At 47.2% G+C, this 22,738-nt stretch overlaps 2 protein-coding genes across 4 annotated transcripts in view; both read left to right on the top strand.

Moving 5' to 3' along the window:
* PPP1R1B (protein phosphatase 1 regulatory inhibitor subunit 1B) overlaps positions 1-4,188 on the top strand; it is a 61,405-nt gene extending 57,217 nt beyond the window's left edge. For both annotated transcript variants that reach the window (XM_048518211.1, XM_048518210.1), the window contains 2 exons: positions 1,257-1,409; positions 2,704-4,188. In XM_048518211.1, coding sequence (XP_048374168.1) covers positions 1,257-1,409; positions 2,704-2,807 — 257 coding nt within the window. In that variant the 3' untranslated portion in view covers positions 2,808-4,188. The remainder of the gene's footprint in view (positions 1-1,256; positions 1,410-2,703) is intronic.
* Positions 4,189-13,605: 9,417 nt separating this feature from the next.
* The window catches only part of STARD3 (StAR related lipid transfer domain containing 3), a 49,683-nt gene continuing 40,550 nt past the window's right edge, over positions 13,606-22,738 (top strand). The window contains exon 1 of one of the 2 annotated variants that reach the window (XM_048517714.1): positions 13,606-13,761. The gene's annotated coding sequence lies outside the window, so the exon portion shown is untranslated. The remainder of the gene's footprint in view (positions 13,762-22,738) is intronic. The other variant, XM_048517713.1, reaches the window with a different exon arrangement.

The raw sequence follows: 22,738 nt of genomic DNA on the forward strand, positions 1-22,738 counted from the left end.
GGAGGTGTGGTCACAGTTTTGTTGGTGTGTGTGTGTGTGTAAAGAGCTGTCAAGTTACAGCCAACTTATGGCAACCTCAGCAAGGGGTTTTCAAGGCAAGCGAGAAGCGGAGGTGATTGGCCGTTGCCTTCCCCTTCAGAGCCTTCCTCGGCCTCCCTTCCAAATACCAACCCTTCACCATTTCCAAGATAGGATGAGATCAGGCACTGCACTCGCACTGCCTTCCCTCCCTAGCAGTTTTGTACCCATAATATATGCACTCATTACATGAGATCCACTCAGGCCAAAAAGAGTTTGCAGGTTTCTTGAAGCCTTGCAAAGACTTAACAAAGCTGTGAACTGAGACAAGGGTGCGCAGAGCAGCACTCCGATCCCAAATGCACCCCCCATATCGCCTTCAATTCTCTACAGAATCAAAAAATCCTTGACTGTCTCCAGTTATTATTGCCATGGAAACGGAACTGTGGATCTTCTCCGCAACCGCGCTGCTCAGTATAGCTCTTTGCCTTGCTATATGAATAGCAAAGGCAGGTTATGAAAAGCCAGTAAGAATAGGCAGATATTCATAGTTTGCAAAGTTATATAGGTCACAGATTTCAGTTTTGGGGAGGCAGAATTCTATTGCTTCAGTGCAACATTTTCAGAACATGCACCTGTATTTCTTGTATTCATTCCCTGTCATCTCCCCCCCCCCACCCCCACCCCCCACGTGCACACTGGCATAAGGCAAATGAACTCACATCTTTCAGAGCCTGCCGCAACAAGTGTTTAGACACCGGTGTGGGCATACAGAACATATTTGGGCCTCCCTCCCTTCAGCTGTCCATTGTGACATTTCTTCAGCAGTTTCACAGACCATCTATGTCAGCAGGTGCCGCTCTTCTTTTGTTAACCCGACTGCAATCAATGCACCAATTATAGAATTGCTCCTCTGTCTGGACTCCTTAAGGCAGGGGTGTCCAAATCTGGCGCCCCAGATGTTCATGGACTACGATTCCCTTCAGCCTTGGCCATGCTGGCAGGGGCTGATGGGAATCATAGTCTGTGAACATCTGGGGCGCTAGAGTTGGACACCCCTGCCTTCAGGAGAAGAATCAAGGAGGGGGCCTCAGTCCACAGAATGAAATTAAGGCAAGGTTTGTTCGGCTGACTGTGAAGCGGGAATGCTCATGACTGCAGAGATAAGGTGAACCAGAGGAGGCCTGGGGGACCAAGAATATTTTTTCTTGTTTGTCACTGAGGTTTGGTCCCCTTAGGTGGGCAGAAAGTCTCCTTTGCTGGATCTGTAGAGGAGGTGCGAGAGGAGCCCAGCGACCCTGATGAGTCTGAGAAAGAAAGTGCCAAAGAAGGGGGACCAAAGAGCCAGGGGGCAGAGGAGGAGCTGGAGAAGGGAGACCCACCTCCTGCAGGTAAGGTGGTAGAACGGGAAGGCTCTTTCTGTCCCAGGCAATGGCAAAGCACCACAAAGGGATGCCTAAACCTTGGACACCATGGCCCCCACCAGGTGTTTTCTAGGAAGTGGGTGGGGTAGGGTTGCCAGCCTCCAGGTGGCAGCTGATGATCGTTCGCTATTAACAACTGATCTCAAGGCAACAGAGAAGAAGGGGAGTTTGGATTTATACCCCACCTTTCTCTACCGTAAGGAGACTCAAGGTGGCTTACAAACTCCTTTCCCTTTTTCTCCCCACAACAGACACCTTGTGAGGTAGGTGGGGCTGAGAGAGTTCCAAAGAACTGTGACTAGCCCAAGGTCACCCAGTTGGAATGTAGGAGTGCGGAAACACATCCTGTTCACCAGATAAGACTCTGCCACTCAAGTGGAGGAGTGGGGAATCAAATCCTGTTCTCTGGATTAGAATCCACCTGCTCTTAGCCACAGAACATGTTAGTAGGCACAAAGGCACCCACCAGAACCAACTGGGGACTTCTGTTCTAGTTCACAAAAATGCATGAAGACCCCTGCTGGGTCAGAGCAATAGCCCATCTAGTCCGGAATAGATGAACCAGCATACTTATTTCACACAGCAGCCGGCCAGTTTCTCTCCACTTGAACCCTGAATCTACTTGTCATCAGGATATCTTACATATTTAGTCCTTACCATATCTCTTCTTGACTTTTTTGCCCTCTGGGTGTTGTGGGTTTTAGGGCTGTGTGGCCGTGGTCTGGTAATTGTTGCTCTTAACATTTTGCCTGCATCGACAGCTGGCATCTTCAGAGACATATCATGGTAAGATGTGTTTCTCTCCATTGCTCACTTCTTTCTGTGACATGCCTCTGAAGTTGCCAACCATAGATGTGGGCAAAACATTCAGAGCAAAAACTACTAGACCACGGCAACATAGCCCAGAAAATCCAAAACACCCAGCAAATTCTGGCCGTGAAAAGTCTTTGACAATACATTTTTCCTCTCTCTTTTTCTGTTCATGATATCTCCTGCCTTTTGGCTCAGTTGGCAAGGAGTAAAATGAACATAAAATAACAAAGGCCAAAGTTATTATTATTTTTATTATTATTTTATTAGACTTAATAGACCGCCCAACCCCTGAAGGGCTCTGGGCGGTGACAAAGTTGGCACAAAAGAAATACATAGAAAAGCAACAAGTGGAAGAGAAGAATTCTGGGTGCTTTTTGAACAATAAGACAATATGTTGTGATATTCAAGCGAACTTTTCTATATAACTTTTTTTGCTGTCCTTCTGCAGATCACGTCATGGAACTGAGTCAGTCTGGATGGGAAGAGAGACCTCCTCGTGCCGTTGACCTGGAAACCCGTTCCTCTCCACCCCCTATCCGCACAACCACCTAGCAGAAGAAATGAAGAGTAGAGCTAGTGGGAGACTCGTCCGTCAGCAGAAAACTCCCATTTACCTAGACAGATTGAATCATTTACTTTCTCTTTTATTCGGTTTTTTTTCTGTTCTAAACTTTGTGTTTCATTTGACCGTGCTTTGGTTTGTGTTCAGTGAATTATTTAGCATGGAGGGAGAAGGAAGGGCACCTAGAAGGCACAGCAGCAGGGAATTAATCCTCCAAGGTCAGAGGCAGGTGGCCAGATGCTGGTGACAAATGGCAGAGGGGAGCCACCTTCCTGGACAAAATGGCTGCTTTGAATGGAAGACCGTGTGGCATTATACCCTGCACCAGAGGTCCCTTCCTCCCCCACCGCAACCCTTCCCACCCCAGGATCCACTCCCCACCCCCCTCAATTTTCAGGAATTCCCCAACTCAGAGGGTGGATTCTATGGCACGACATTCCGGCTTAGCTCTGCCACCTCACCAAACTCTGCCCCCACCTCTCCAGGAATTTCCTTAGCCACAGCCAGCAACCCTATGAATCAGAAATTCTACAACCATGTTTTACGAGGCCAGTGACCAGTGGCCTTAACTAAGCCAATAATCTTAAGTATCCAGGGGAATCTTCTGGAAGGGTAGCCATGCTAGTCTGTTTGCAGCAAGGCCCAGTGACACCGTACAGGTCAGTCAGTATGTTTATTTAGTAGTTAACCCAAAAATCACCGTACAAGTCAACACAGTTTATTCCAGTAGAATTTCCCATTTCAGGGCTGACTTCCCAAAGGGCATGAAGTGCAGCGTTGGGCATGTCTTATGCAGTGAAGTCTGCATCATGAAATCGTAGGCTGGAACAAATTGCACGAGTCTGTAAGTTGCCACTGGATTCCAGTTTCATTTATCCAAGCCAGGGGTTCCCACCGGCACTAGGACACCCAGCAACATCTTTTCTGGCTCCTGCCAACTGTTTTCTGCATACACTTCCTTTGGCAGCAGCCATTTTGTGGCAGCCATTTTGTTGCTGCACCCCACCGTGCCGGGTCAGAATTCCAAATGTGCCTACAGGCTCAAAAAGGCTGGGGCCCCCTGAACGAAGCCAAGGAATTCGGGCAGTTGGATGAGAGTTTGCTGGAAACTGAATTTGAAAATGTACAAATGACCTGATATCTTGACGCTGGGTTCAGATTGGGAGCATAAACAGTACTGACACCCTTGCCCTCCCACCCGACCCCATGTTCTGTTCACACCTCCCCAAGCAGAAGACGCAAGGTCCAATCCACTTGCATAACCGAAATGGTTGTTTTTCTCTCTCTCTCTCTGCCTTTTGACCCCCTCCCCCGCACACACCTACACCTCTTCCTGTGTGCCTCGCTGGTCTATTAAAGCTTTGTAAATAAGTGCAGTGTTTCAAGTGTGTGTTTTATGGCGTGTGGAATGGGGAGGGGAGGCTGCCAACCGATGACGTGACCTGCTCTTCCTTCCTACATCAGCCCAGAAGACTCACAGAAAGGCCGCTTTCCACAGCTCTTCAGGTCCTGGATCACCCTCTCCCCTTAAGTTAACTGTAAGTGCATGAGCTGATTAGCATGGCCAGTAGGTCGAGCAGAAGTCTGGGCTGGAAATAGGGTTGCCAACTCTGGTTTGGAAAAATGCTTAGATGTTTGGGGGGAGGGTCTGACAATATGGGGTTTGGGCTTGGGAGGGACCCCTGCTGTTGTTTTTCTTAAATGCCATCAAGTTCTCACAGCGACCCCTGTAGGATTTTCAAGGCAACAGACAGTTAAGGTAGTTTGCCATTGCCTGCCTCTGTGTCACAATCCTGGTGTTCCTTGGAGATCTCCCACTCAAATACTTGCCAGCGTTGATCCTGTTTAGTTTCTAAGATCTGACAAGATCAGACTCACCTAGGCTATCCAGGTCAGGGCCAGAGGGGGCATACTCAGCGGTGGGATTCGAATAATTTAACAACCGGATCCGGTGGTGGGATTCAAATAATTTAATAACTGGTTGTTCACAAGCACCATTTCAACAACCGGATCTGCCGAAGTTGTTCGAACCGGCTGAATCCCACCACTGGCCATACTGCCATAGAACGCCACCCAAATTTTCCCAGGGGAACTGATCTTCGTAGGCTAAGGTCAGTGTAAATTAGGGAGATCACCAGGGAGTTTATCCAACGAATAAGCAGGGCAGTGCAGAAAGCTCAGTATTCCTAAATACAAGCTGTCTCTTGGCTTCACAGTCAAAAGACTGAACACTGAAAAACCAAAAAGCTAATAAATTCAAAGGCTAATATCAATGAACAAAGAAAAGCTTGGGACAGTTTGATTATTATTTTTAGTGTGCTAAGTGCTATTAGCCCCAGGTAACTCTTTTATTGGGAAAGCTTTATTTAAGCAGCTTTATTTAAATAAATGGACACCACGCTTTGCTCCCCTGGAGGCCTGGCAGCCCTAGGGTGAAGCTGAGTGTATGGATCAGGATCCCCCCCCCCCCCAAGGAATTCTGAACCAAAAGACGGCATGAAGTAACAAAAGCAGACTGCTCGCTTTCTCTTCCAACTAACTCTTGTCTCTTTTATCATAAAACTTCGCTGACATCTTCTGTTTTTCCTTCTGCAAGGAAAGAACGGCACCTGATTTATTTGAGATCTGTATTTGAGCTGCTTTGAGCTGCTTAAAATTCTCAACACTTGAATATTTTGGGAGTGGGTGGTGTGTGTGTGGGGGGGAGATGAAAATATCTGCAACCGTCTGCCTTCTGAAAACTGAACATGGGCTTTCCACCTCGTGATTGAATACATATTTTGAAAATTAACATTTTTTAAATGTCCGTAGCAGGGAATATCCTGCTACCAAATCCCAAAGAACCCGTTTGTTTATTTGATGTGCGTGCTTCCAAACTGTGAACCACTCTCCTGAAATAAATGCCCCTTCTTTTCCTCTGAAACATGATGGAGCTACAGGCCATGGGAAGTCTACTGATTTTCATCTAAGGCCCGCTTTTCCCTCCACCCGACCTCTGCTCTCCATAAACAAGAAAATCGCCCTCCCAACAGAGCAGTCCCTTTGCATTAGTTCAAAAAGGGGGATTTATTTCCATGGCAGCTCCCCACTGGGACTGTGTACAGCAGCAGGCTTTCTTGTCAAAGAAGTACTTGCAAGCGGACGTTTCACCTTCAAGGAGGAAGCAAGTCAAGCTGGGCAGCTCTTTGGCACTCTTCCCCTGGAAGAGGCAAGAGCTGTTTTCAAATTGGGCTTCAGTCATGTTTTCTCTTCGTCCAGACTAGCCTATTTCTTGATTCTTTTCACGAACGCTGCCCAGAGTGTGTAGCAGTTTGTTATCTTCTGGCCGGGATGCAGCGTGACAGGATCAGGCGGCCCAGTTGGCTGCTTTGTCATGGTTCTCCTAAGCCCTCGGCTTCATACACAGACCGTGGCCCAGTGTGCTTCAGCCTGCCCTAAAAAGAAGTCTATACTCATTGTTTATTCCAATAGAAAAGGGTAAGTGAGTTCCCATGTGGCAGTTTTCCCTTGACTTCCTTGTGCATGGAACAGAGGCATATCGGGGGGTAATGGCGCCCAGAGAAACTCCTTCTCCAGGCACCCCCCCTTCCCCGTGACCACCCATGCTCAGGGGTGGGGCTCAGGGCATGGCCTGCCCCCTAAACCCTGCCTGCATAGAGGCCGGGGGCAGGGCTTGGGGGATGGGTCCATGCACCCCGAGCCACACACCCAGCCTTTGTGCAGTCGGGGGGGTGGGGGCTTGGTGCCACGCAGCTGGGGTGCACACTCTTTGGTTATGGGGGGCGCCCGGCACCCCCACACACACAAGTGACCAGATGGTGTGCACCTGGGGACATGGGTGACCCTATGTCCCTATAGGCCGTATGTCTCTGGCATGGAATTCATGGCTGCCATTTCCTCTCCACATGCCCAACCCTGCCAGAGATTTAAAATCTGTGACATGTCACCATAATATTATAAGTGTCTTCTAAGTTCTCTGAATTCTGGGCTTTCTTTTGAAACAAAACCTAGGAATTCAAAGGAGCTAGTAGATTGCCATGTTGGGTGCTGTGTGGTTTCCGGGCTGTATGGCCGTGTTCTAGCAGCATTCTCTCCTGACGTTTCACCTGCATCTGTGGCTGGCATCTTCAGAGGATCCATGTTATTTATTCAGATTGCCATGTTATTTATTAGGAGTGGCCACTTTCTTCAGCATTTTTTGGCCTCGGGTTTAATAGACCCAGAAATTTCCCCCCCAAAAGCCAATAGTCCACAGTTGAACTCTGGGCTTGGCCTGACTACAGGCAAGGGAGAAAGGGAGGGAGAGGGTTTTTTTTAAGACTGCAGACTGAATGGACCCGAAAAAATGCTGGAAAAAAATCCGCATGGGGGGGGGGGGATCTGATTTTTTAGCTCCCTTGTATTGCCACCCTTTTAGGTAAACCCCCCCAACCCAAAAAGGTGTTTTTTTTGGGGGGGGGGAGGTTATAATACATAAACGTCCAGCAACCATCCAATCATTTAGCTAAAACCTGCACTGTGTCAGGGTCACAGTTTCTCAGCACACAAATTGTGACACTCTGCCCCCAGCCAGCACTGCGTTTGTGGGAGAAGTGTGCAAGCTGGTTGCAAGCCCTCCACGCTTCTGTCTCATGTGTACATACTTTTTAGAAGTAGCTGGTAATTTTTTTTTCAACTGAAGCTCTGCACTTCAACTGTTTTCCCCCAAAAGAAAAGACACATGCTGATCTCCTTTCATTTCCCCTACCATCTTTGGTCCAGCATTAGTTTGCTAGACCAGGTAGCTCAAATTGCTAACTATGTGCTAAGCCTAGCTATTCCATCTTCATTGAGCCCTGGGGATGCAGAAATGCAAAAAAAAGTGCATTCTGAAACTAATTTGGTTTGTCACTTTAAAGGCTAAGAAGGAAACAACGTGGCAAGTCTTACAGTACAATCCTAAGGTGAATTATTCCTATCTAAGCCCATTCATTTCAATGGGAGCAGCTCTCCATCAGATTGGTCAGTTAGACTCTCAAGAGTCCCAGACACTCTTGTTCACTTGGTTTTCCCAGGTCCTCTTCAACCACTGATTGGGTGGGGGGGGGGGGATTACGGTTGCCAGCTCCACATTGGGAGACACCTGGAGATTTGGGGGTGGAGCCTGCAGAGGACAGACACCTCAGTGGGGTACAAGGAGGCCACAGAGTCCACCCTCCAAAGCATCCATTTTCTCCATGGATCTCTGTGGTCTGGAGATGAGCTGGGATTCTAGGTATCCCCCAATCCTACCTGGAGGCTGGCATCCCTATGCCCCAAGCTTCCCTTTTCCACTTGATCACTTGAACAGCTCCACAAACTATGACAGAGAGCCATTGGCCTTGGTACATTCTGTAATATTGAGCAATGGGGGCACCTGAATTGGGGCTGGGGATCCCGGTGTTGATGGGACGGGGTAGATATAGCGGTAGGCGGGGGCCATATGATAGAAGACGAATGAGATATGGCTATGCTCGTTCGCCTTCTGACCTCCGACCTATCCCTAGGGACGGCGGTGATGGGGTTCAGGGTTACTCTGCTTCGTCTCTGGTGTTGATCAATGCCAGGTCCATTAACAATAAAACCACTGTGCTTCGCGACTATCTCGAAGCCCAGCAGATGGACCTGGCTTGTATCACCGAAACTTGGGTGCTTGGCTGAGGGTGAGACCGGTTAAGCCTTGGGCTGAAACCAAGCGCCACCCGGGTTTCATGCGATGTTTCCACCGTCACGCGAACACCAGGGCCGGGGAGGTATGCGTGCATTGTTCATCCGGGATTCCATTCCCTTCAGTGGCTGCCCCTGTCCCAGAGATACAAGCTGGCATGGAGTGTGTTAGGTCTAGGAGTGGTTGGCCAGCGGGAGAGGGATGGCAGTCCTCTTGCGTGTACCCGGTCAGCCCTAGCGCGCCGAGGGACTGCCTGCCACGGCTGCTGGAGGTGGTGGCGGACTGGGCATTGCGGTTCCTCCAGGCTTTATTGTCCTGGGGACTTCAATGTCCATGCTGACCGCCAGCTTCATGTACAGCGGCTGTGGACCTGAGTGTCTAATCCATGCGTGACATCCTGGCCTCCCTGGTAAACTCTGGCCCCACTCATAGAGGCCGGGCCACACGCTTTCGATTTGGTCTTTGGGTTAGGGAGGTTGATATGGGTCGATTATCCTCTACCAGATAGAGTGCCATGGTCAGACCATTATGCCCTGAAGGTTCGGATGGACTTGTCGCGCCAATAACCCCGCTCTGTAGGCAAGGGGCTGATTTATGCGTTCTACCGCGGAGACTTAAGTGGATCCCACTTGGTTTCCTGAATGCTCTTAATGGGACCCTGAACCCGCTGGCACACCTCGATGGAAGCAGGTGGGAGGGACTGGAATTCCCGGCTCTCCGATGCCATCGAGATTGTTGCTCCCCGGCATCCTCTTCGCCCGGTCAGATTCGGCAGGCTCCCTGGTATAACCGAGGGAGCTGCGCCATATGAAACGGGCGCCATTAGGACGACTAATAGAGTGAGTGTGGAGGAAATCTTCGTTGACTGACGAGTAGCGAACATCTTATAGGGACGCTTATGAAGGCCTATGAGGATGGCAACGAAGCGAGGCAAAGAGAGCTCTTTTCCTCCCTCTCTTGCCATCTGCTAGCTCCCACCCGGCACAATTATTTCCGTGATAATTCGGTCTTTGACCTCCCTTATCAGAGAGGTCCACAAATCAATCGATTGGCTGTTGGCTGTAGAGGCTTTTATGAGCTTTTGCAGATAAAGTCACGTCGCTCCGCCTTCATGGACCTTCCTGCCACGTTGTCTACAATTAGTGAACTGGAGGCTCCCTTGTCGTCTTGAATCTCACCCAAGTTTGGCCCATAGTTCTCCCTTGCTCTCCGATGCCAGCTGCTGTTGACAGGGCCTTGGCTGCTGTTAGACCTACTTACCTGTCCTCTGGATCCGTGTCTCTCCTGGCTTATAAAAGCTTGTCAGGCGGAGCTACGACCCCATCTGTTGAATATCATCAATGGCTCCCTTTGAGCAAGGAGTCTCTTCCTGGATGGAGTTGAAGGAGGCAGTGGTCCGCCCACTCTTAAAAAGACCATCGTTAGATCCGAGTGGATCTGGCCAATTACCGCCCCGTCTCGAATCTTTCGCTTCTGGGAAGGTAATTGAGAAGAGTGGTGCTGGAGCAGCTTCAGGGTTTCCCTGGATGACACATCGGCTTTCTCGGGATCCCTTCCAGTCCGGCTTCCGTGCTGGGGCATGGAGATCGAGAGACTGCTCACGCATTAATGCCATCACGGATGTGCTCACCGCATACAGCTCTTGATCGAGGCGGATTGGCGCTGCTGGTTTTGTTAGGATCTTACCGCTAGGCATTTGATATGGTCGATCACGCACCTTTTGACCCACCGCCTGGCCGCCTCTGGGGTAAAGCGGGGCACCTGTCCTTTCAGTGGATTGCCTCGCTTTCTCCGGGGCCGGAGCCAGTAAGTGAGGTCGCGAGGGGATGGAAGCCTCCCGGTGGTGCCCGCTTCGTTGCGGAGTACCTCAGGTGGCACTGTTATCCCCGGGCTGTTATTTAACATCTATATGCGCCCCCTTTCTCAGTTAGTATGGAGCTTTGGGCTGATTTGTCATCAGTATGCTGATGACATCCAGCTCATTCTTTTGATGGAGGGGGGGAGCGATCACGCTCTGTGGCTCTCCCAGCATTGTTTTGGAGGCGGTAGCTGGTTGGATTTGGAAACAGAGCAGGCTGCAACTGAATCCATCGAAGACGGAGGTCCTCTGGCTGGGCCATGCGAGGGAGAGGCTGGGCTGGGATTTCCAGCCCGCCCGGTGTGGGAGGGGGGTCTCATTGGCGCCGACCTCCTCCTCGTCTCGCAGAAAGTCTGGGGGGTCCACCTGGATTCATCTCTTTCTATGGGAGACCCAGGTGGCCCTTACAACCCGGACTGCGTTTTCCATCTTCTGCCAGGCCCGGCGGCTGGGCCCCCTTTCTCTCCCCAAATGGACCTTGGCCACTGTGATCCATGCAACGGGCACCTCTAGGCTAGACTATTGTAGCTCGCTGTATGCGGGCCTTCCCTTGTGTTTGATTCAGAAGTTAAAGCTGGTCTCAGCATGCTGCGGCTTCGCCTGCTCACAGGAGGCGCCTTTAGAGACCATATATTCAGCCTGTGTTGCGCCCAGCTGCACCTGGCTTCCAGTCAATTCGAATCATCTTCAAGGTGTGGGTTTTGACCTTTAAGGACCTTAGCAGCTGACCTGGGACTCCTTTCGTTACCTTCGGGACCGCGATCACCCCATTATATCTCCTACTCGGCCTCTCTGGGCGATCAGTAGAGGCCAATTTGCTGGTGATCCCCTGGCCCCTCTATGATGCTGGTTGAGCCTCCACGCTGGCCAGGACTTTACAGCACTGGCTCCCCGGGGCCTGGTGGAACACCCTTCCTCCAACTGTCAACTGGGCCCCGTGCAGGACCTTGGGTGAAGGTTCCGCAGAGGGCCTGTAAAGACTGTGTGTTGTTCCACCGGGCCTTTGGGAGTGTCTGGGTCAGCTGGATATGGTGCCCCCCCTACTGCTCTCTTATTGCCCCTCTGGTTTTCAGGGCTGTTACATCAGGGTCCCCTCATATTGAGGGGCCTACCGTCCCCCCCTTTTTTCTGGGGGTAGGTTTTAAATTTGAGGTTGGACGCCTGCTTTTATGCTTTTATGTATTAATTTGTTTCTGCTGGTTTTAGGTTATTTTAGTGCTGACATGAGATGGAGCTTATGTCTTTATATTGTATATGTGTTTTGCTCCTGTTGTCTCTGAATCCTTGCTGTTCACCGCCCGGAGCCCTTCGGGTATCGGGCGGTATAAAAGCCGAATTAATAAATAAATAAATAAATAAATAATAGTTGCTCCAGTTTAGATTGAACAAAAGTACATTCTATAAAGGTGTGCCAAGAGCTTGTGGTAAAACCCAGCCCAGATGGCATGCAAAGGTAGATTACACATCTGCATAAACAGATTTACTAGCTGTGAAAACTTTGCTTGGCCATATGTGTGGCAGAGGTCAATGAGTGGGGTTTTGCTGCAAATAAATTTTAATCCAGAAAGAACAATGACCATTTCTAAGGAGTGTCCGTCTTCACTACAATATGTCAATTGCCTATAATCAATTAATCTATGTGAAGAGCTGGTCAGACCAGGTGCACAAAAGTTTGCTGCATGTGCATTATGTGGCTATGTGGGGCGAAGGAAACAGCAGTTAGGAATCCACTGTGCATTCAGAACTCCCTGCCATAAGGCTTAGCTCACAGGTTAAGCACTAGGCGCTCCGGATTATGTTGTCTCTGCTCTTTTTCTTGGGTCAAGGCCAAAGGGTGTATTCCGCAACAGATAGAAGCCAGGAAATGCCACCTGGCCTATTTTAAGTCAGCTGGTTCAAACTGTTTTAAAAACTCAGTTTCATTGCTAGTACATAGTCATATACAAACAAAAGCACAGAGTTTTATACAGCGTGTTCTAGTCACTGATGATTGATGGGTTGTAACCTAAGCGTCATACTTAGTAAACTTAAGGAACAATGTATTGTCGAAGGCTATCACGGCTGGATTCAACTGGTTCTGGTGGGTTTTCTGGGCTGTGTGGCCGTGGTCTGGTGCATCTTGTTCCTAACATTTCGCCTGCATCTCTGGCAGGCATCTTCAGAGGTGTATCACAGAGAAAAGTCTGTTTCACACTGTGTCTAAGTGAGAAGGGAAAGTTTAGTGTGGTATATTGTCCATGTCCCAGGGTGGGGAACCAATCATTAAGTGTTTGGGTGGAACTTGCTGAATGCTGCGTTTTGTGGTTCAGCATTCAGATCCGTATTAAGGTACACGAAAGACACTGTCGGCTTAACCATCCTGAAAAATCTGCAGTTGCAGAACATGTGTTAAACAAAACTGGATATAATATTTTATTTGAGAACACTGAAATTCTGGACAATTCAGAAGCTTACTATGTCAGACTGCATAGGGAGGCTATTGAAATTCACAAACACCAGGACAACTTCAATAAGAAAGAAGAGACGTTAAAAATTAGCAAAGCCTGGCTCCCAGTACTTAAAAAATGGACTGATAACCCCACCAGCAATACAATGCACTCAATCACACCTTTGCATAGCAAGTCCCACCCAAACACTTAATGATTGGTTCCCCACCCTGGGACATGGACAATATATACCCCACTAAACTTTCCCTTCTCACTGGACACAGTGTGAAACAGACTTCTCTCTGTGATATACCTCTGAAGATGCCAGCCACAGATGCAGGCGAAACGTTAGGAACAAGATGCACCAGACCACGGCCACACAGCCTGGGAAGCCCACCACAACCAGTTCATAGGAGTATTTTTTTTCAATGTCCCCATAAATTTCCATTTTTTTTCATTTGAAAGATTGGAATAAGTCAGGAGGGGGGGGTTCTTTTTAAAAGATTAAAGCAAACCTTATCTGGAAAACAAATTACCACATCAGGGAGTGGAGCTCAACCCTGCATATCTCCACATTGATCTTCACCTCAGCCAATAACCGAGCACAATTCCTTCCTCTTTTTTTGTCCCACCCTCTTGCCCAATCAGCCAATAGACGGCCCTCTTTTCCCTTTCTGGCCCCGCCTACTTCGTGTGGCGGTTTTCTCTCAGAATTGGCGGGACTTTTCGCGTCCCGACCTTTGACTCCGCCTCTCAGAGCAGAGTGACCAATCAGAGACACGACCAATAGAAAGGCAAGAGAACGGGGCGAGACTTCTAGGACGCCGGATGCTCGATGCCACTTTAACAGGCCCCGGGGTCATGTGAGCGGAAGTGGTGGCCGGTTCCTGCCGTGAGGGTTTGCTTCCGCCTTGTGGCCCTGGTGTCTGTTAGGGGCGGAAAGTGAGGCCCGGGATGAGGTCGGAGCTAGCCTGGTAAGTGTCCGATCTGGAGCCCCTCGCTCCTCTGCTGCATGCAAGGGCAGGACATCATTGTGATGAATACCAGACAGGGTTGCCAACCTCCCGGTGGTGGCTGGACATCTCCTGAGATTACAACTTGTGACTTCCCCCAGTGAAGATGGCCGCTTTGTGAAGTGGATTCTGTGGCATCACACCCACTGGGGTCCCTCATCTGCATCCTCCCCCATCTCTCAGCCCAGAGCTGGCACCCATCATCCCAAATCCTCAACCTCCTAATTGTCACGATACATGTTAAAGTGTAGCAATGGTAGGCATCATGTGATTGACGAGAAGACATCTGTTTGCACTTAGCCCAGTAGTTGGGAGCTTTTAGAGAAGCTGCCCTTCACTGCCTGAGTCTTGCCATGTCGAGTCCTTTCTGGGCAAATCCATAAAATCTGTGCCCTGCTGAACAAGCCACCCCCAGCAAAGTGCGGGTCATCCTGAAAATCCTATGTGTACTGTTATGTCACATTTATTATTGTGGCTGTTCTGCTTACCTGGAATACTTAAAGACTTACTGCTTATTTTTGCATTCTGATTTTTTTTCCCCTAAGAGGACGTTTGTATTGTTTGCCAGCTGGTTAGCACATATATGTGCATGTACATACTATTGTCTGTCCTTTTGTTTGCTTGTTATGTGGCTTTTATACCTTCATGTATAAAATTTATTAAATTGAGCACTTTTCATCTAATTATAATTGGTTTTTCATTAGCCAGCAGCTTGGGTGTCGTTGGTATTCTTTGGTTTAATTAGCTTGATCCACTACACACACACACCTTTTGTTGTTTTGGCATATGATGCATTTTATATACATGTTTTTTTTTAATTTTCAAAAACTAATGTAATATTTTGCATTCTAAAGTTAATTGTTATGTTGTGACCATTTGCTGCCTGTGAGTTGCGCGGAAAGGCAGCATACGGGTATTTTAATTAAATACCTATTACAGGTGTCATCTGTAATTAAATAAAAGAGACCTCACCTGTAACCCATGGATAATAATTCTGATTTTCCTTGCAGGGTTATTGTGAGTGTTATAAGATGATTCAGGCAATGATTTTTAAACAGAAATCACCCTAGGCATGCTTCCTGAGTGTCCAATTTTTTGAGTTTTAATTTACAGCCCAATTTTAATGTGTGGGAAATCCAAAGTGGTTTACAACTTTCTCCCCCTTTCTGGGGTTTGCGAGACTGAGAGTGTGCCCACAGTCATGCAGCTACCTCCCATGGTAGACTGGGCATTTGAATTTGGGTCTTCTAGTCCTAGTCAGATGCTGTTAACTGTTACACCACGCCGGCTCTCGTACAGCATCTTGTAATTCTTGCAGCCTCCCTGTAAGGCAGTTTAGTGTTGTAATTGCTCCCATATCACAGAGGAAGGCTTGAGAGAATGTGTCCTGCATAGGGATTCTGGGGATTTCATGGCAGAGGTGAGACTTGAACTGTGGATTTGCTGTTCAGTTTGCTAGTCTCTACATTGTGTCATTCCTGACCTGCAATCATTGTCCCATTATATTAAAGAATGCCTCTTGACTCAAAGTGCATCCTTTTAAGGCCAAGATAGTTGTTTACAAGGAATTAGAATTGTAGTCTTTATTTATTATATATACCCCACATTATTCCCTGATGGAGACCCAGCTGGCTTCTGTTATTCTTCTACCGCCCATTTTATCCTCACAACAACTCTAATCAGTAGGTTAGGCTTAAAATGTATGGCTGCTGCCCAGCAAACCTCAGTGGCAGAATGGGGATTTGAACCAGGGTCTCCCAGATCCTACTTCCAATTGCTATATCACAGTGGTTGTTCCACGTGTTGTGACGATTACTTTGTTTTTACAGAATGTTCTTCTTGTTTTTATGACCCAGTTTTATCATTGCTTATTGCATGCCTTATTCTTATACTGTTTTTATTGGATTGTTTTATATTTGGTAACTTGCCTTGATTCAGTGATAATGAATTACAGATAAAATAGATATATTGTTTGAATGTTGTGTGGTTTCTGGGCTGTATGGCCGTGTTCTAGCAGAACACGGCCATACAGCCCGGAAACCACACAGCACCCAAGTGATTCCTGCCATGAAAGCCTTCGACAATATATTGTTTGAATGCTTGGCAGCTACTGATCGGTAATAACAGTAATAATTTACATGCATCATGACCCTGATGTTAAACAGGTGGTGTCTGGTTTGGGGTTTGCATGAGAGGTCTCTTGGGAACACTTTGTGTATAACCTTGAGTTTTGGAATTGTGTAGAGATGGCATATGCCAATGTACAGTAATATGGAAAGGATCCCTGCAACAACCTTATAAGGTAATTAACAGTATTCCCTACTGCTTGTTGGGGGCTGATTCTGAGAAATAGTAACTTGCTCACAGCTGTTTAATGAATTTATGTGGGAAGCAAGATTTAAACTGGGGACTTGCACCACCACCAAATGTACAGTCCTCATTTGTTCTTATACAGTTTGTTCTTTTACCTCAATATTGTATCATTGATATGATGTAAATGTTTATGGCATCTTTCACTAAGTATACCAGGAAATTGGTTTTAAATGAGGACCAAACTTTTGGTGGTGAAAAGAGATGGAGTAAAGGGAGGAGAAGAAGATACATACATCTTGAGTCGGCCAGAAGAAGGGAATATGTTTGATATTTTTGGGGAAAGTAACAGTTGGTTTCAAAGCCCCTGTGTGAGTAACAGCATATGACAAAGCTTTTGCAAATAGGGCAGATTCAGGTGGAAGGAGTAGATTTCATGGAAGTATTGGCAAGAAAGATCTTGCTCTGCTTCTTTGTAAGATAGATTCTTATTGCCCTGCTACTAATGGACAGACTTGCTTTAGACCAAGTTGTGAGTTGCTGACAGATTTCTACTACACCAGTTTGTGCAGGTGGGTGTGAGAATGGGAGCTCCAGGTGGAAGCAGTAAAGGTGACATTCCAGTCATTCAAGCTTTTTGGCTATTTTCCCCAAAACTTCACAGCAAAGTAAGTTTGAGAAAAGCTGAGAATGCTCCTGAAGTTTCCCTGTCTTGCGAAATAAATTGACTCCAATCACTGCTTTTCCTACATTGAGGTTGCAGGAAATAGAACGCAGGATTGTCTGAAGCTAACATAAAAGAATCTGCAAACGAGCTGTTTTAGGCCACATTATTTATTATTAGTTTTCTTATACCGCCTAATCCCCAAAGGGCTCTGTGCGGTGAACAGTTAGACCAATAGGCAACACATAAAATACAGTAATAAAATATATATATAAACATTGAAATTAATTAAAATACAGCAGCAGCAACACATACATTGTGTAATCATCCCCTGTCAAATGCTAAGCACGGTTTCATGGCTAAAAAGGTGTCAAGTTACATCTTTGGAATTCTGAAAAAAACAAGAACTGAAGTGTCCACTTGAAAATATGAAGACCAGGAGTTGATCAAATTGAGTATTGCCTCCACCTCACATCCCACAGAGCAATAAGAGAAGTATTGCTATTAACTGGGCTATATAGAAGGCGAGAGAAATCCTTTAAAGGTTTTCAGTGTAGAGCCAGCGTGGTGTAGTGGATAGAGCAGGTGCCAGATACTCTGAGGCTAGATGTTCATGGATTCACACTTATCAGCCCCTGCTGGCATCAAGCCAATTGGTTTCTCTCTGCTTTTCAGCAGGGGCTGATGGGAATTGTAGTCCATGAACATCTGAAGCGCCAGAGTTGGATAACTCTGGGATAGTGTCACACTAGAATTCCCAAGACCCAGGTTCGATTTCTCACCCTGCCAGGGGTCACTTGCTTTACTAGTCGCGCCTTCTCACCTACCTCACAGGGTTGTTATGAGGATAAAATGGAGGAAAGGAGAACAACATAAGCAGCTTTAGGTCCCTTGGGAGTGGGGGATAAATGCAGTAAAATAAAAATAAATAAAATAGGAATAGATACTGTGGTGGTTGAGTGAGGAAAGAGATGGGTGGACCTGTAGGAGGCTGATGAATTGCAGGCCTGGGAACACTGAGTTTTGTGTGAGCTTCATGCAGTGCCAGATAAGTGAATGAATTGCAAAAGGAGTTCTGTGCTTGTTTGCGTGGGCAGAAAAGCTCCATCACAGGGACCGAAGGAGAATGGGCAAATTAAGCAGGCTGATTTACCTCCTCTGCTGTGTGGGTGTTTTCAATGGCAAAGACATTGCTCTAAGCATCCAGTTGTCAGGAGTCCTGGTAACCACAGGTCATCCGGGGGGTGGGGGGCAGTTAACAAGTAAGTCAGGTTGCTAGGTGGAAGTGGAAAGTTTAGTCCCCCAAAACTTTCTCATGGAGCACATGGAGAAGTAGAGGGCAGATTTGGGGAAGTGCCCCTCCAGGTGTTGTCTGCTCACAATGATCTTTGAGTTTGCCAGTGCTGAGGCTGCCAGCTGAACTGTCAGGCCTGGTGGCACCAGTGTGCGGGGCTTGTTTTGGGACCATCTGTTGCCGTTAAGGGGGTTGTGTGTGAAGGACAACTGCCACAGGGCAGTTATCAGTGGGTGTTTCTGTGTGCTATCCTGTTCATGTGTAGTGGATCCATGGATCCAAAGTTCATGCCAGATCTGGCTGCTCACCTACTGGTGGGCACGTTTGGCAAGAGAAACTCTGGGAGTCACATCCCCTCTCCACCCCTATTCTGGAAGCTCTTCCTCCATTCTCGCATGGTCTGACAGGTGGCACTCTGCATAGACTTAGACCAGGGGTCTGCAACCTGCAGCTCTCCAGATGTTCATGGACTACAATTCCCATCAGCCCCTGCCAGCATGTAGTCCATGAACATCTGGAGAGCCGCAGGTTGCAGACCCCTGACTTAGACCCACGCTGTTGGAGTCTTCATATAATTCCAAGACTGCCACAAAATGCAGATCTCTCTCCAGTACTCCATCACTATCCATGTATATATAAAGCCTTGCTGAGCAAAAGTCCTACCTGATTTTGCCCACTTACTAAAAACACTTAGGTACCAGAGAAAGGCATTGGTGGCCTCCTGTGGCAACCCAAGGGTACAACATCGGGGACCCCTGATCTAGCCTAAATATGAGTTGTTCTGATCTCCCGTTGAGCTTAAGAACAGCCTTTTTGAAGACACCATTGATATAAATAGGCCTTTCTGCTGACCTGGCTGGCTTGTCAGCAGCTCTTTCCCGATGGGCCATTTGGTTCTTGAGCCTGCAGGTTCTGACACTCCCACAGAGGCGTATCTAGGGAAAATGGAGCCTGAGTTTTGCCTCCCCCCCCCAGTTTTGGGGTGCGCATTGCACCAGGTCCGGGCCGGGGGGAGCAAAAATTTCAGGTTTGTTTTTTGTATATTTTAGCGTTTTCTGTTTTTGGCCTGCAGGGGGCGCAGTTTTTAGGCTAGCAACATCAAAATTTCAGGGTATCTTTAGGAGACTCTCCTGATGATACCAGCCTGGTTTGGTGAAGTTTGGTTCAGGGGATCCAAAGTTATGGACTCTCAAGGGTGTAGCCCCCATCTCCTATTAGCTCCCATTGGCAACAATGGGGGATGGGGCACCCCCTTTGGGAGTCCATAACTTTGGATCCCCTGAACCAAACCTTACCTAACTTGGATGGTATCATCAGGAGAGTCTTCCGAAAACTCCCTGAAATTTTGGTGGTGCTAACCTAAAAACTGCACCCCCTGCAGGCTGAAAACTGAATCATTCTAAAAATACAAAAAAAACCCTGAAATTTTTGCTGCCCCCCAACCAGATGCGCGCCTGGTGCAACGCCCCCCCCCCCGGTCCCCTTGTAGCTGCACCTCTGCTTTCCCAGCAAGCTCAACAGATGCAGGTAGGCTGCGATCCAGCCTCTGTGCATGTGTGGAGGGTCCCACTACTACCCTCCCCCGTCCACTCACCACTTTCTCTTTCTACAGCCTGTCTTTATTGGTGGACTTTGGTTTGGGCAGGGTGAGTGTGCCGGGCAATTCCGATGTAGCCGTCTAATTCTGAATCTCTGCTTTAGACAAACATGCTGAGATACTGACAGAGCATCACCTAAAATAATGGTTTGTGACTTGAGAAGAAATACTCTTTGTTTAATTTCACCAGGATTTTTACCACCCCAATCCTCTTTAGGAAAACAATCCCCCCTCTCTGTTCTGACCTATTTGATCATACAAAGCATTGGCAGCACTTACAAGAGAAATGCTTCCTGCCATCTTATAAATGCTTGCTCACCTCCCACAGTTTGACTGAGTTGGCTCAGGCTTCCATGTATTTTGTAGTCTGCACCTGGGCGGTGGGGGTGGGGGGGGTGGGAGGGGTTAATGTTTGTCTGCCAGCAGATTTGATAGCAGGGCAGCTGTGGTGGTGGTAGGAAATGACCTCTTGGGGCTCGATTATCTGATCAAGGCTAAGAGAAGGGGTCAGCAGCTTTTTTATAATTAAAGAGCTAAGCTACAGAACATTCAGCACAGGAATTCAACAAAGCCAGTGCAAGTAAGCTAAGTTGCATAGCCATTCCCGTCACATCCTGGTTATTCCAGCATCCAACGTACCGAAGCAATAGGCCTATACACTTCTGTTGCTCAAGAACCATATCGTTCTTATTACAAAGTTTGGGATCCTTTACTAAAATACTTGTACAACTCTGATCCCCGGAATAGATCTCTTATATTAACTCCATAGCCTATATTTGTTTTGTAACTCTATATCGTTGAATTGAATCATATGGCACATATGGTTAGCTAAGGGCTGTGTTTTTCTGAGGCAGCCGTCTCTGAATAGATGTGGGACGTCAGGGTTTGCCTGCCTGGAGATGAAAGGATGGCAGATTCCTTTAAAGCAGAATCTTATGAAGAAGAAACTGCAATTTTAAAAAGCGAAGTGAAAGCTGCGCTGAGCACAACTAGGAAGAACAAATCACCAGGAGCAGACAGAGCATCGATAAAGCTGTTCCACGCCACAGAAACGGAGTCAGTCAAAATCTTAATAGGGTTGTGCCCACAGATAATGGAGAATTAAATAATGACCCCAAGGATGGAAATGCTTGGTCTGCGTTCCGATTCCCCAAAAAACACTGCAGCAACTGTTGAACCTCACATTAATTTCTCATGTGAGTAAAATGATTCTCAAAATCTTACAACAAAGATTGTTAACCACATATGGAGCGAGAGATGGCTGGTGATCAGAAAAGGAAGGAAAAGCCGTCAAGATCATTTTGCAAATTTACATTTGTTACTGGGGGCATGTGAGAGAATTTCAGAAGAAAATCACTTTGTGTTTCATAGATTACAGCACTGCTTTTGACGGGGTGGATCATGAGAAGCTGTGGTTGGTTTTAAAAGAACCTGGTTTGCCCCAACATCTGGTTGTTTTGATGCACAGTTGGCCAAGCTGGCAGACATGGAGGTATTATCTCCCTATTTCTTCATATAATATTGGAAACCATATTAGATTTAGATGGAGGTGGAGTAAAAATTGGTGGAAGGGACATTAATAGTTAGAGAAATGCAGTTGACACCACATTACTGGCAGAAACTAGCAAAGACATGAAATGACTCCCGTGGAAGGTTAAAGCAGAAAGTACTGAAGTAAGAGTACATCAGGAGGACAAAAGTAATGAGTACTGTGGAGTTATACAACTTGAAGGATAAAGAAGAAATTGAAATTGTTCAATATTTTCTATTCCTTGTCTCCATTGTCAACCAAAAGGGAGACTGCAGCCAAGAAATCAGACGGAGGTTGAAGCTGAGAAGTGCAGCCGTGAAGGAGCTAGAAAAGATTCTTAAGGATAAAGATGCGTCATTGGCGACCAAGATGGAGGTTAATTCATACCATCGTGTTGTCCATTACTATGTATGGTATGAAAGTTGAACAATAAGAAAGGTGACAGGGAGAAAATTGATTCCTTTGAAAAAGCCACTCTGTGGGTTCTAGATCAGGTCAAGCCTGAACTCTCTTGAGAAGCTATAATTACTAAATTGAGGCTATTGTATTTTGGTCACATCCTGAGAATACAAGAGTCACTGGAAAAGAATGCCTACGATGCTAGGAGAAGTTGAAAGCTGCAGGAAGAGAGCATGACACAACTTGAGTTGGGTTGAATCAGTCAAGGAAGCCCTGGACCTCAGTTTGTAAGGCCTGAGCTGGGCTATTACTGGTAGACTTCGGAGGACATTGATTCATATGTCGTCATGGGTCAGAAGAAACTTGACAGCGCTTTACTATCTTCTAGTCACTGTGAGTCATGTGTTGCTCTTCACAGGCACTGGAGGTCAAATTGATGCCAAGAAATGTTGGGAGATTGATAAAGTTCTGTTTCCAGTCTTCTCCAACTTGGCATTCTTCAGTGAGATCCATGGCCCTGCAATGTATAAACTGGTGGTATTGTGGTAACGTTTGCAATCTGGCAAAATTATGTTTTCTTATACCGTTCTCGCAGATGTCTTGGTGGTTGTTCTGTTTCTGCACAACCAAAGTGGCTGGTTGTCAATTTCCCCATTCAGACAATAACTCACTTGATGGGTTCAAGGATTTTATTGAAGACATGAGAAAGACAGCAGAAGACAGTTCTGGCAAAAAGGCGCCAAAACGGTTGATAATATGTTGCAGCAAATCTCCACCCTGACATGTGAACCAAGACAGTTAGCAAAAGTCCAGCCTGAAGTCTCGTCCCAGCCACCGAGCTCCAAGGCCAGGGAAACAGATAAAGCAGCACCTGCAAAGCTAAAGCTCTCCCCAGCAATTCCCCCCTCCCAACAGTAGCATCTGGATTTTGGCTCAATGAAGCCACCAAGGCTTCTTCCAAAAAACCCCACAAAAATCTATGACTTAACATTGATATCATTTGATTTCTCAGACTGGCTGTACATCTGCTGTCCTGTCATCAATATGGCAAACTATGTTTGACCACATTTCAGTGCCTACAGGGAGCCAAATGTGTGCTAAAGCTAAATTCACTTTTTGCTGGTGCTCACAAACATTGGCCAC

This window comes from Sphaerodactylus townsendi, linkage group LG15 (assembly GCF_021028975.2).
Source record: "Sphaerodactylus townsendi isolate TG3544 linkage group LG15, MPM_Stown_v2.3, whole genome shotgun sequence".
NCBI classification, from domain to species: Eukaryota; Metazoa; Chordata; class Lepidosauria; order Squamata; family Sphaerodactylidae; genus Sphaerodactylus; species Sphaerodactylus townsendi.